This window comes from Histoplasma capsulatum, assembly GCF_000150115.1.
Source record: "Histoplasma capsulatum G186AR genomic scaffold supercont2.2, whole genome shotgun sequence".
Lineage (NCBI taxonomy): Eukaryota > Fungi > Ascomycota > Eurotiomycetes > Onygenales > Ajellomycetaceae > Histoplasma > Histoplasma capsulatum.
Genome location: NW_025544802.1, coordinates 1165783 through 1178415, shown reverse-complemented (window position 1 = coordinate 1178415; position 12633 = coordinate 1165783). Strand labels below are relative to the sequence as shown.

The following is a 12633-nucleotide window of genomic DNA, read 5'->3' as shown; positions in this document are numbered from 1 at the left end:
GGAGGTATAGTGCATGAAGAGACTTGTTTGTTCATGCATCACACGAGGAGTACAGATGGGCTCAGGCTTCCAGACATCGTTTACAGGGTTCTATCAAAAAAGAGTGCGCAGTCGACATATTCCTGCAAATACAGCTGGATCAGTTCACGATAATTCTGTGGACGTGCTTCAACTATCGGTAACAGTGACTTCTATGTGGACCGTATCATCGGGGTTTTATCCAGAGGATGCATCCATGGCCTTACCTTTTCAAGATCATCGGACAATAGAGTTGGTGAGGCTGATGGGTCATATTCGGAGAAGATCATGAGCGGCATGCAAGGTGAATGAGGCAAGTTCCTTTGGGGATGGGAGATATGCATGAGCAAACTTATTACGTTGTCGATCTCTAACCTGGACACAACATTAAGGGGTCCTCAGGAGGGAACATTCCGAGAACAGCCGGGGTCTTAATGGAGAAGGTTGAGCGAAGGAAGTCTTGTCAATCACTGAGTGCTTCAAGCTTGGTTGAGAAAAAGGACCTGCCAGGCTCGAAAGTCAGATAGATCTACACCGCGTAGTTCCGAGATTGAACGCTGTGGTTTAGTCAGCCTCTTGCCGCATCGCTCTGTTATGAGACTTTAGAAGAAGTATGCATCCATGCTGTTGCTTGAACCCTGCACATTCCAGACGACATTCTAAGAAGCCTGAGCATCAGTTGTTTTTGTATTCCTGCTCCAACACGGCAGGGGCAGGAGTTGCGGAGCCTCTACAGGTATGTTGTGAGCAAATTAGTGGAGTGGTGTGCCCATGTCTGCGATGCCGTGTGTTAAGCCAGTTTTTGAAGTAAACATTCAAAAATTACTGCGTACACCGCCTTTGGGGAGGGGAAAGAGAAAAGAAACGAAAGGAAAAAGAAAGCAAAATGAGCCTGGGAACAAGCAGTCGTTGGCTTTGGCACATGTCCTCTGATGCGGCGAAAGTTTGATGTGGAAGACACATGTCTCGTGCTGCTTGCAGGCTTGTCACCCTTCTGCTTGGTCATGTTGAATGCTAGTGAGTGAGTAGCTAGGCGCTATCTGAGCAGAGTATGGCCCCTGTCAGAGCCATGTAAGTGGTGGGGGTTAGATCATCCCTCATCATCAACCGAATTTTTATGTAAATCACTCGCTTGAGACAAAGAATCCTTGCCCCTCACTCTGACCTAGAAAATTGGTGGCATTGAGGCAAGGGCATTTACGGCAGCGGACTGGGTGAAAACCATGTCCATGGAAAACCCTTGACAATGTTGCGATGACCGATTACGAAAAATAATGGATTTCCGTCGGCTGGTCGTGATGTTTATCCTGGCCAAACAAAATGTGTGCGCAGTATGCCCTATTTCCTCTCTTGGCCCTCCGGCGTTGTCTGTGTGTGGAAGTGGAGTTGCATAAAATATGTCCATCGCGGTCCAATTTTACAGTGCCCATGTTTTGAGGGGATTTTCGTAACGTAGTTTCTTTTTTATCCCCACAGTCCACACAGAATCAAATGAATCGGCTCGCCAAACCCAAGGTATCGTGATAATGGCTAGGGATGCTCTCTTTGCATCACGACATTTCGTGCATCACAACCGAGAATTATTGAAGTAGTGGCGTCGGAAACATATACCATTTACACAGGATGTGACAGTTTTCAGTTCATGAAATAAGTCAGATTTTTCTATTGAAAATCTTGCCGCCTAGAATTCTGGTGGACCATGAATGCGTATGCAAGTTGCGCACGACTCGCTCGGAAAACTCGCATTTCCAGTGCTGGACCGCTGGACTGGGTCATGGGCCTATCGCTTCATCGCATAAAAGGTAAAAGTCGAGAACTCGGGTTTTCAGCACGGTGCTTCCAAGGTATCTTCCGTAATAAATGTGGAGCACGCAGTGGTTCGGTAACCGCTCGATGTGACGAAGACCAAGAAAAATACCGGCCCATGCGGCCCATTTCAATATGCAAAGCTAATAAGGTTGGGCTGGGATACCAGCTTCCAACTTCGGCCAAGGTTGCAAAGATTTTGATCAGGTTTGGTTTGGTTAACTCGGATGATAGCAGTTGTAACTTGCGGGTTTCCCGTCTCACCTTTCTGGAGGGCACCATCTGTGATAGGACAAAGAACAATTTTCGAGCTCCATTAAACTGCTGCCAGCAGGTGGGAATCGTTAGTTACCGACGGCATGTCCTCTGGATTTTTGATTTTGGGGGTTTAGATTGGTTCATCCCCACTCCTACCAGCATAGCGCTGGTGGTGATCAAGCTCTTTTGCCCCAGTGGCCTAACATTTGAGCCTTGTGACAACAGTATTGTTGTGAGCCAATAATAATGAAGTTGGTGCTGACATCTGGTCGATTAGTCTTGTTTGAGGTCTGAAACTCTTGAAATTTGTGATTGGCTCCGCTCGCTATTCTCATTACTGCTGGGCAGAGCCAATTTCTCACGAGGGAGGAAAATGGACTGTGCGCCGGTGATGTAGCTGATTGATCTAGAAGTCTGTGTTGGAGGGATTGGATTGGATGGTTCAACCCCCTATCGGTTGGCGCTGGTGGGAACTGAGCGCTTTTGCCCCAGGAGCCTTGAGGCTGGGAATCTTTGCGTTTAGCGCGTTAGATACTCCCTCAGTTAGCATGACACATGCAATCTCACACTCCTCCTCATCACCCTCAATCTTCATCAACTTGCTTAATTTGGAAATGAGCATTTGGGTTTGGTGTGTGGTTCAAAAATTCATCCCTTGGCTAGCGCTCACGGGGATCAGATGAAAAACAAAAAACTAGGAGCCAAGAGCGACAACTGGTCGTATCGATAATACTACGGAGTATGGAGGAACGAATGCCGAAGGTGTTCACTTATGTTGATCAGTTGTAATTATCAATTAGAGGCAGCCAAGTCCTCGACACATTCGGATTCCACTTCAGCGATGGCACCAAACGCTGTAGGTGGAGGATTGGCGGTGCCAGCCTCATCGAGTCATAGTTTCCATGGCCAACATTTGGCAATGCTGCTTGATGCGCCCACCAAGCCCAATTTGAGGGTTACATGTTACCAAAGTAAGGTCAAGGCTGATTTACGGACACGTCCCAGAATTGAGCTCCTTGTTTGCATGATGGAGGTTGCTTGTTTACCTGTCTCAAGAATTCAAATCCGGGGCTGTGTGAGGAGACTCCGGCAAAACCCAGTTTGATTAACCAGTCCAAGCGGGGTCCACCCGCATTGTGGCGTGTCGATACGCCTATCGAAAGGTTCCGTGGACTGAAGTAAAACAGTGGATCGTTTTTAGGTCCAGATCTCTGGACAAGGTTAGGCAGTACTGGATAATCGTCATGATTCCATAAAACAATCAATTTGGCTGCCAATCAGCACCCATCTGGTGGTCCCATCACAGCAATGGATGCAAATGATATAAATAGTGCATAAATTCAAAATTATCAGGTTGGATTTCTAATGGTCCTGCTGATGAGTCATGATACTGCAGAAAACCCAAGGGCGAAGGGTTTCTTCACATTATTGCCATGACATGTCGAGCTTCCTGGACCCAGCTGTCCAAAAAAAAAAAAAAAAATATCATCATAATTTTCAAATCACAAGCTGAAAGTCGGTCTCCATCCGTTTGACAATACATTCCTGAGCCGTACTTGCCATGATTGGCGACATGCTTTGGGGGACGCTCCAGGAAAGGCGTTTCAAAATGGCTTGAGATGATCCACCAGTGTAGGCGAATTTTTTCTTCAGCCTGCGATGAGGGCAAGAACATTTCATACCTCGAGTACATCACAAGATGCCCTTCTTGGCAACTAGGCTCGAATTGCAAATTGGGAAAATTCCAGTGCCCACCATTACTGGCCAATGACTGGGTGCTGGTAACCGTGGTACATGAACAGACAAACGGCGCTGAATTGCACCGAAAGGAGGGGACAAAATGTATTTTATTTTGTTATACGCAGTAACTGGGCGACTTGCTGACTCCGCAGCGCTCCGCAGCGCCCGAGCTCATACCGAAAGAATACCTTCCGACTGGGCTTCCCTGGTCGAGACGAAAACCCCTGAATATCGGTTGCAACTGGCTGTTCTTCCTAGCAACGTTTGGCCAAACCTCTAGTTTACTGCGTAAAGGGCTCCAGCCACCGCATCGCCAAAATGTGCCAGTGGCGGGTGGCTAACAGAATCCTATTCTCTAGTATTTACGGTGTGGATTCCTGCTGTGGAGCTGTGGAACGAAACCTTTGCACACGACACAAATTTCAAGGAACAAATAATGTAACAGGAGGCTGCAATGTTGGGCTGGCTGGAGCCTATGATCGGGCATTATATTGGTGTGATCAACTGAGTTCTAGGTATAATGACAGTGTTCGGCCCTAAATCGCCCCTAAATTATAATCCCCATTAAGTATCACTTTACCACTAATCCATTAGCCTAGGTGCAATTAATGGTCCATCAACGGACCATCGTACCGTAATTGTCACGAAACTTTGCCTTGGATTGTTGCTGTTCCAGAAATAGACCCACCCGAGAGGTCCTTCGTAGTTCGCCAACAACTCTCTCAACTCTCTCACCGTTCTTATGCAGTCATAGATTCATTGATGGAGCATCACTCGAGTTCAAACCTTGATCTCGATCAGTTCCGGCATATCTGAGGATTCGCTGCGAGCCGGTTTGCGAAGACTTGAATCTGATGAAGAGCCAGTCTAGTTGGAGATTGTTTGTCTTTGATCAATGAGTACTGTAATAAGTTATCGCCATGCGAGGTTTGCATAATTTCCCAGAAAAAACTTCGTTGCTCAGGGCTCTCTTGACCGCCCCGACTCACCCCTTGAATCCAGAACAGGGTTTGATCGATGATATTCTTTCATAGGGCCACATCTTCCCTGCCATTTTAAGACCATGTGCGGCCCCTATCATGAAGCCAAGAGTCAGATAGGTCAGCCAAAACCTTCTGGTCAATTGGAAGTTAGTAACGACGCGTTATCTTTGCGTAGAAAGTTTGCAGGTATCTCTCATATCGCTCCCAATTAGCTCTATTATTGGTTGCTTTTTGGCTTTTTTTTTTCTTTTTTCTTTTTTCTTTCTCCCCACTGTTGCCGCATTCCTGTGACTTCACGGGCCAGTAGTGGGGACAGGTTCGAATATCCAACATGTTGAATTAGAAAGCTGTGGCACAGGTTTGGTAACATGCTCCTGAGCACCGAGGAACCAAAGAGAGATGCACCGTAATCTGGGTGAATGACACCGTGAGTTTTGAGCAGATGATTATGTGCTTGGATTCAGACGAGCCATTCCTTGGTCCTTCCCTAGTTAGCAAGCCGAGGTGTTCGTTGGAGTAAGCCAACCGCATTTCTCAATTATCTAGTTACCTAGTGCGGAGTTCCCTGTATTACTTGTGTTGGATGTTTTGGAAACCCTAACACAGACATTATTTTTTGTTCTTTTGCAATGGCTGCTCCACTCTTGAATTCCGAGACCAGTAACGAAATAGGGAAAGGTGCTGTGCAAGAGGCTAAATCCGCATGCAACAATGGCATCATGTATGTATGATGTCTGCAAACACGGAACATTTCTGGCGCGTCAACAACCCCTGTTCCATGACCAGGGCCCATCGACTCAAGTAAGTTTTAGTGGCTCCGAATGCAGCGTCCAAGTTCTGCGCGGAATGCTTACAAGGAAGACGTGGGTGATGGCTTGTGGCCCCGGACCACTTCTCGCTAATCCATTGAATTGATATTCAGGGTACCCCAAACGCGAAACTTCGTGTGCTCGGCTGCTAAATAATACCACCTTCGCTTTTGTTTTTTGTCTCCTGAACCTTTTTTTTGCGGATTTGACTATCTTGGGACCACCAACAGCTCGGCTGTTTTAGACCCATCACCTTCATGTCATTTCCCCTGCTTCCAAGGGCCTTGCCCTACCATGGCGGATGTCGGGGTTCTGACGACACTGTCCTCAAACCGCCCAGATCTCTGGTATCAGAAACGGACCATTTATTCACTTCCTTATTATTTGACATGAGAATCCCATCTGTAAACTTGCACAGCTAGTGGTTTTCGATTCACCTCCTAGGCTGGTTCCCCATTACATGTGCATTCCTCGAACCCCGAAATCACGGCTTACATACTGACCTTGTAGCCTTTTAATATTCAACTTGATCCCACATATTTTCTTTCGTCCATTCTTTCAAGTCGAAATTAAATTTCTAATGAATGATAGTCTTTCATCATGGCTGATAACTGTTGGTACCGGCCCTCATTTGTGGGCTCAGCGAGTAATGTCCCATTCTTCACTACCTTCCAGGGTGGCCCGACTTCACAACGACGAATTCACCATCGCATAGTTAAAACTACAAGTGCTGATAATAGCCCTAGCCGGATTGGAAAGCGAGATATGATGTTCAACCATTGTCATGGGCAGCGTCGTGTTGTTCGAAATAGTATGCGTGAACTGTCTTTCCATTCTGCTCTACTGGGGGCCGTCCCAAGCGAAAGCCCAGCAAATTCGTTACCTTCTCCGACGCGTTCAAATGTTACATATCCCGGTATTCGACCACCGTCCACATGCCAGGATGGAACATATGAGCACAAGGAAATGCTTATGTCGCCTGCATATATGAACAACAATGGATTATACACTCAAGAATACGCTACAAATCACTATGGCCGTCCAATACATCCTCAAATGGAATTCCCACACTACCAACTGGATGTTTCTCATCGTAACTCTCTATATATCATGGAATCGCTCTCTTCAGACCCGCCTACAACAAACTACTTACTCTCTTCAACTTGCTACAGTATGCCGTTGGCAAATGATTTGGCGAGTATCTCGACAGCTCCAACCGCTCTCTCGACACCGGACAATCCTCCCACCCACCACCATGATAGTGAACCTGAAACTCCACCCTTAGTTCCGGATAGGGATGAACCTGGCGAAGAACTCGTCGGTGTGGGATTATACGATAAGCCTGAAGAACTACCTCAGTGGGATTATTCAATGGACAATTATTTGAGACTGGGAAACGACACAGAGTCTCGAATATCGCTAAAAACCTCTGGGGGCAAGGGACTGAAATTGGAGGAAACGTTTGACCCTGATGCCGTTGAGTCTTTGCAAGATGACGATGACAGCGATGACGAAGAGAGCCGAGATAAATCCGACATGGCGAACGACCAAGGAAATGGTGATGACGATGACTGCATCCGAAGAAGAGCAAACCAAGAGCAAGATGAAATATCAACGCCAGAGGATCCCAAGCTCCGGGTCGAGCAGAAAATGCAAGCATTCTACAGCCCCTTTGAAACGTCTTCTTACCTTCAACAAAATGAGCCGTGGGTTTTATCTTCTCAACAACATGATCCAGAGAGTAGCCCTATCTATCATCTAGATATGGCCGGCAGGTCGTTTTACTTCCAAGATGAACAGGACTCAGATTTCGTTATTACAAAGTCGAACCAACAGTCCATGACTTTCCCCTCTCATTTGTTTGGACCGTCTTACACTGGTTCTGTGTATGGCTGAATTGGCGGAAGAAAATTTTAGATCCTTGTGTCTTTTTGAATCTATTATTTTCTAGGCGTGGTGTTATTTTTGAGCGTCATTTTGCATAGCGTGGACAAAGCGTATCATTCTGCTAGAAATTTTTGACCCTTAAAATGGAATCGTGCAACATTAGCCCTCGAGTGCTCGTTTAGCGCTCGATTTTAGAATGTAGAGAATACATTGTCTTTGAGCAACTGTGTGCATCATTATCATTCAGCATTTTGACATTATGAAATGTAGCAATCTCATTTACTCTCTACGCTGATTGGCTCCACTGCCAAACAAGCATTTAGGCTCGCTTTAGTTCAAACTCTAATTTCGCCTCATTTGCAAACCTTCGCATCACACATCACGAAGATTTCAGCAAGCACCGATAAATATACAATCACAACCAATGTTACTGTTTTAACGACTGGTGAACAAAGGGGCAAGTTAGCTCTGCTTTTGGCTTATCTACAGTAGGTTCAACTTACGTGGCTAATTCCTATTTGTTCCGCTATGATTTCAGACCAGTAACGTCAGATAGTCATCGATGGGAATTTAGGTTGATTGCGCCTTTTGGGACACCATTCTTCTTTTTGAATCTACCAAGAACCCATGAACAACTTGTTGTGACTTACTCATCTTAGCCCGGCACCCTACGAGCATCCAGTTTCTTCTTCCTGGCACCGAAATACTATCCAAGACCCGTCCAAACCGATTACAGTTGCACTGTACAAAATTACGTTTCTCAACCGTTCCATTCGTCCCACATACCTGCGGGTTTGCTTTATTTGCGTACCTTTTCTTTTGCGCCTAGTCTTCTGTCAAACGGTGCCGTAAACCAACATGCCACGACTTCAGTTTACTCCATGGAAAGAGCTGTCTGAACTATTATCCATCCGCAGCAAATTTTACCCCTCGATGACCACAGATGGGGAACCTGCAGATATGCGTGCAAGAGCATGCTCTACAGTATGTTTATAATTTCAAATGCAAATTGATTTGTTTTCCCTCTCATTTTCATCCAATGTTAACCTGCGGCCCCCTACGTTCCTCCACCAGGTCTGGGTTTGGAAATTGCGCGGGAACCTGCCGCATGCAGTAGAGGCGACCGCATTATTAACTGATGCTATACTACATGATGATGATGCAAGAAAGCATTCTATCTTTTCCATTCGAGCAACTTACTCGGCAGCTTTTTGCAGGTAAGATGGCTATCGCTTTCCACTCCCTTTAAAACTTTGTTTTAGTTTCAGCAAACGAACAAACGAACAAAATATATATATATATATCTATATTAACTCTCAGCGATTCCCTTCTTGGCAATTTAGCCGTTTGCCCCCACAAGTTCACGGGTTACTTACTCTTTGCAACGCAGATTTGTAACCGGACTAGTTGACTCGAAGTTGTACGGGAGGAAACAGACTATGTTCCAAAGGGCAATGGAACTCGGCCTACCAGCTTCATTTGTGGAACTGCGCCACGAGGCAACACATAGGGAGTTACCCGCTCTTACTGTGCTTCGAAATGCAGCTCACCGGTCCCTGGAATGGCTTTGGGAGTTTTATTGGGCCGGGTTAGGGGATATCGAGGTTGCCGATGCGGGCATGGACGTTCAAGAGCCAAATGGCGTATTTCCATTCACGAAAAATGAAATCCAAAGGACATTGAAAAACGCGGTCCTTGGCGAGAACAGCCTCAGTGAAAGTTATGCGACAAGAGGTTCCCGAAAATCGGAATCGTTTCCGGGATTAAAAAATGTCGCTCTGATTTGCAGATATCGGCAGGGAGAACTGACTGTCTCCAAAACGCTTTTGGAGCACGGTATTTTGGTTCCAGTTGGCAGAACGTCAGTATATTAACACCTTCACGGAAAAGAAGCCGTCTTTGCTAATTCTTATTCCAGTCTTGGAAGTTCCATGGAAAGTGCATTCTCGACATGGGATACATTTTTAAAAGAGCTATGTCAACAGCAGCCAACATTTCTAACCACACTAAGCGATGAGTTAGTTCGTGTCCTTGCCGATAAGGATAACACTGCTATGGAGGAAGACCCATATAGCGAGGCGATTTATTTATGGTTGGACCACCTCTTAAACTCGAGTACGTGGGCTACGCCCAGGAGACTATACCTCTCAACATGTCACCTTGACGCAGCCTGTCACAATGCTACCGGGTATTGGGCCCGCCATCTCAGATCTTTGATTAACCGATATTCACATAAACTGGATATAAACACGTCCAAGATAGGCAACGGGTATGGTGCCTCAGAATTTGACACGGATGTTAGGGCAGTCGCACTAGGCCTTGAGGACCCTGCAGATGTGGACGCGGACTTGGACTCGAACTTGCTGCGGAATTACGGATGGGATGTAAACGGAAACTGGAAGTACAAACCTATAGGTGTTGTTTAGAAAACGTACATAATGTACTAGTATCCATCATTAGGATCCTGTGATACTACGCAGTATGCATATGAACCTTACTCCCCAGGACACTGGTCAAACCAAGCGGTTGGCTAGGATGTTCGAGGGGCCAATGCTACAGAAAATTTCAATTTTCTTAGGTGGAAAAATTTTCGTCGGTGGTATTTAATATACAAATGTAGTAATATAGACGATAAAAAATTGTATGCAATGCAGAATAGGGGCGTGTTGGCTCGGGGCAAGAATAGCCCCGGATCGGGTCGGAATGCCTGGCTTGGCTCAACGTAATTCCTCCCCCATCATTCCCCTCACGATTACCAATGTTTAGAAATAACAACAACTCTCCCACATCACACCGAATGGGATAGAGATCCCAATAACTCATGATCGCAGGCAGGACTTTCAGTCGGTTGGCAACACCCGGTATATCGGTATTCAAACGCAAAATGCATATTGAATCTATTCCCATGTGTAAGTTCAGCCCGAAACTCTCTCTTGCCGCTGCTCATAGACCCAAGGAGCTAAAGTATATATAAACCAACAGGGACGGGAACGGGCAATAATTATGCCTATCTAATATCCGATGAAGTGTCAAAGGATGCGATGATCGTGGACCCTGCACATCCTCCAGAGTATGCGACTTTCCTTGACGCCTGGAAAGCAGCTTTTTCGCTCATCAGGCACTGACCAATTTCCATTGCATAGGGTCATTCCTACTCTTAAATCCCATATTGATAGCGGCAAAATCAATCTCAAAGCAATTATAAATACGCATCAGTTAGTAATCCAAATCCTTCCCTTTAATAATGCGGACCTTCGAGTAAACTAAACTCTCTCCAGTCACCCTGACCATGCCGGTGGCAATGAGAGGATTGTGCGTTTCATTCGACGTTAATGGCAAGCATGATAAATTTTGTATATTTTCTGCTAAAGTGCTTACTCTTCTCTGTGTATACAGCTCGAGCAATTCGGCAAGCTGCCCATCATTGGGGGTAGAGATTGCTTGTCCGTCACCAAGACTCCCAAACACGGGGAAACGTTCAAAATAGGAGAACGCGTTCAAGTGACTGCTCTGCATACGCCATGTCACACCCAGGATAGCATCTGCTATTTTGCGGAAGACGGTGACCAACGAGTTGTATTTACAGGAGATACGCTTTTCATTGGAGGTATGTGACTACGACGCTAGCCTAATATTTGTTGTTTCGAATAGAGTGCAGACCAGATACATCTTGACAACGGCCCAACCGATATCGAGTGGATGTATTCTAAAACTAATAGAACAATATCCTGACAGGATGCGGCCGATTCTTTGAGGGAACTGCTGAACAAATGAATAATGCCCTGAATCATATTCTTGCTGGGCTTCCAGACGATACCAAGGTCTATGTATGTTCATCCCATTATTTTTAAGTCAAAGTAAGCTATAAAGAAGCATAGGAGTGACTTACCTACGCTTTTGCAGCCCGGCCATGAATACACAAAGCAGAACGTGGAATTCTGCCTCGAAATATCTCAATCAGAACCAATCAAAAAGCTACAAGCGTTCGTAGAGAAACATAAAGAAACCCAGGGTAAATTCAACATTGGCGATGAGAAGGTACGGAATGTCTCCTCCCTTGTGTTTTTGTGTTTTTGTTTTGACTTCCTTGAATGCGTCTCTCGCAGCCACACTATATTCATCCTTCATGAACTGGTAAAACCCCAAGGGAAACCCAACTAATTGCGTCTATCTGGCCAACAGCTACATAATGTATTCATGAGGGTCAACGTAAGCCAACCTCGCCCATCTATTCCTCATCCGATTTATGGGGAAGTGCCCATCCTGTCACTATTTGCGCAACTAACTCTCACAAAGGATCCGGAAATCCAAAAAGCTACGAAGAAAACTAATCCGGTCGATGTTATGCATGCGCTGCGGGAGATGAAAAATAATATACCATCAAAGCCAGCGGTTCAAAAAATATAGCTGGTGGCGATTGTGGACTTGAACACTCTTGACAGACCGCTCACTTCTTTGCTTTTCCTGTTGTTGCATCGGTATATAATGAAAGGGTGAAGTACAATACATATATTACGTTGGTCAGGGCAATCCATACTTTTTGAGTCATTCTGTAATAACATAAAATATCAGCATGGCAATGTATTAAGCTTTCGTTTCTTCGGGCTTTGCTTTTTTTTTTTCCTTTTTCCTGGGACGGGAAAAGAGCAGGAGGGTTATAATATACGGCTCGAGGACAGGGAATAAGAACGCTAAATTGCGAATATACATAATTCGATCGATAACAGCAATGCCTTGAGGATCATAGAAGAACAATATCTTGAAAAAATCGACATACTAAATATTGAAAGAAAACCTATTTCAATAATCATTTGTCTCAAGATTTCGGCCCGGTCAACAAAATTGGTTCACATCTACATGCCCACTTATGTCTACACTCTAGATGCAACTCGTTGCGTCGGGGCCAACCGCTACCGTACAATGGTGAACGAGGGTAAGTACTAGTTAAGAGGAAAGCGTTTGGGAAAATCAAGCGGTGGTTGTGCGGTGTCTAACCATGTCGTATTGACCCTAGACACGAGACAATGTATCATCTATGACTCTCCTAAGCCTGGAACCCGTCTTGCCGACATCGAGTATTTTCATTTAACCAAAGCTCTTCGAAAAGCTGCCGGAGCACGAACAAATCCTCT

At 45.5% G+C, this 12633-nt stretch overlaps 4 protein-coding genes across 4 annotated transcripts; all 4 read left to right on the top strand.

Annotated features, from left to right (window-relative positions):
- Nucleotides 1-55: 55 nt before the first annotated feature.
- Nucleotides 56-1262, top strand: HCBG_01618 (uncharacterized protein; the record flags this gene model as incomplete). Its single annotated transcript, XM_045428667.1, has 3 exons — nucleotides 56-270; nucleotides 670-754; nucleotides 1188-1262. The coding sequence occupies 3 exons, from the start codon at nucleotides 56-58 to the stop codon at nucleotides 1260-1262; spliced, it is 375 nt and encodes a 124-aa protein (XP_045290453.1).
- Nucleotides 1263-1717: 455 nt separating this feature from the next.
- On the top strand, nucleotides 1718-2979 carry HCBG_01617 (uncharacterized protein; the record flags this gene model as incomplete). The annotated part of the gene is made up of 3 exons (XM_045428666.1): nucleotides 1718-2314; nucleotides 2781-2821; nucleotides 2883-2979. 3 exons carry the CDS (start codon nucleotides 1718-1720, stop codon nucleotides 2977-2979), a joined length of 735 nt encoding a protein of 244 aa, XP_045290452.1.
- Nucleotides 2980-5893: 2914 nt separating this feature from the next.
- Nucleotides 5894-7723, top strand: HCBG_01616 (uncharacterized protein; the record flags this gene model as incomplete). The annotated part of the gene is made up of 1 exon (XM_045428665.1): nucleotides 5894-7723. One exon carries the CDS (start codon nucleotides 6215-6217, stop codon nucleotides 7508-7510), a length of 1296 nt encoding a protein of 431 aa, XP_045290451.1.
- Nucleotides 7724-8014: 291 nt separating this feature from the next.
- Nucleotides 8015-11908, top strand: HCBG_01615 (hydroxyacylglutathione hydrolase; the record flags this gene model as incomplete). The annotated part of the gene is made up of 13 exons (XM_045428664.1): nucleotides 8015-8485; nucleotides 8576-8718; nucleotides 8892-9362; nucleotides 9420-9885; nucleotides 9962-10100; nucleotides 10333-10410; nucleotides 10484-10571; nucleotides 10645-10716; nucleotides 10780-10813; nucleotides 10898-11108; nucleotides 11237-11328; nucleotides 11684-11710; nucleotides 11798-11908. 13 exons carry the CDS (start codon nucleotides 8360-8362, stop codon nucleotides 11906-11908), a joined length of 2058 nt encoding a protein of 685 aa, XP_045290450.1.
- Nucleotides 11909-12633: the final 725 nt, after the last annotated feature.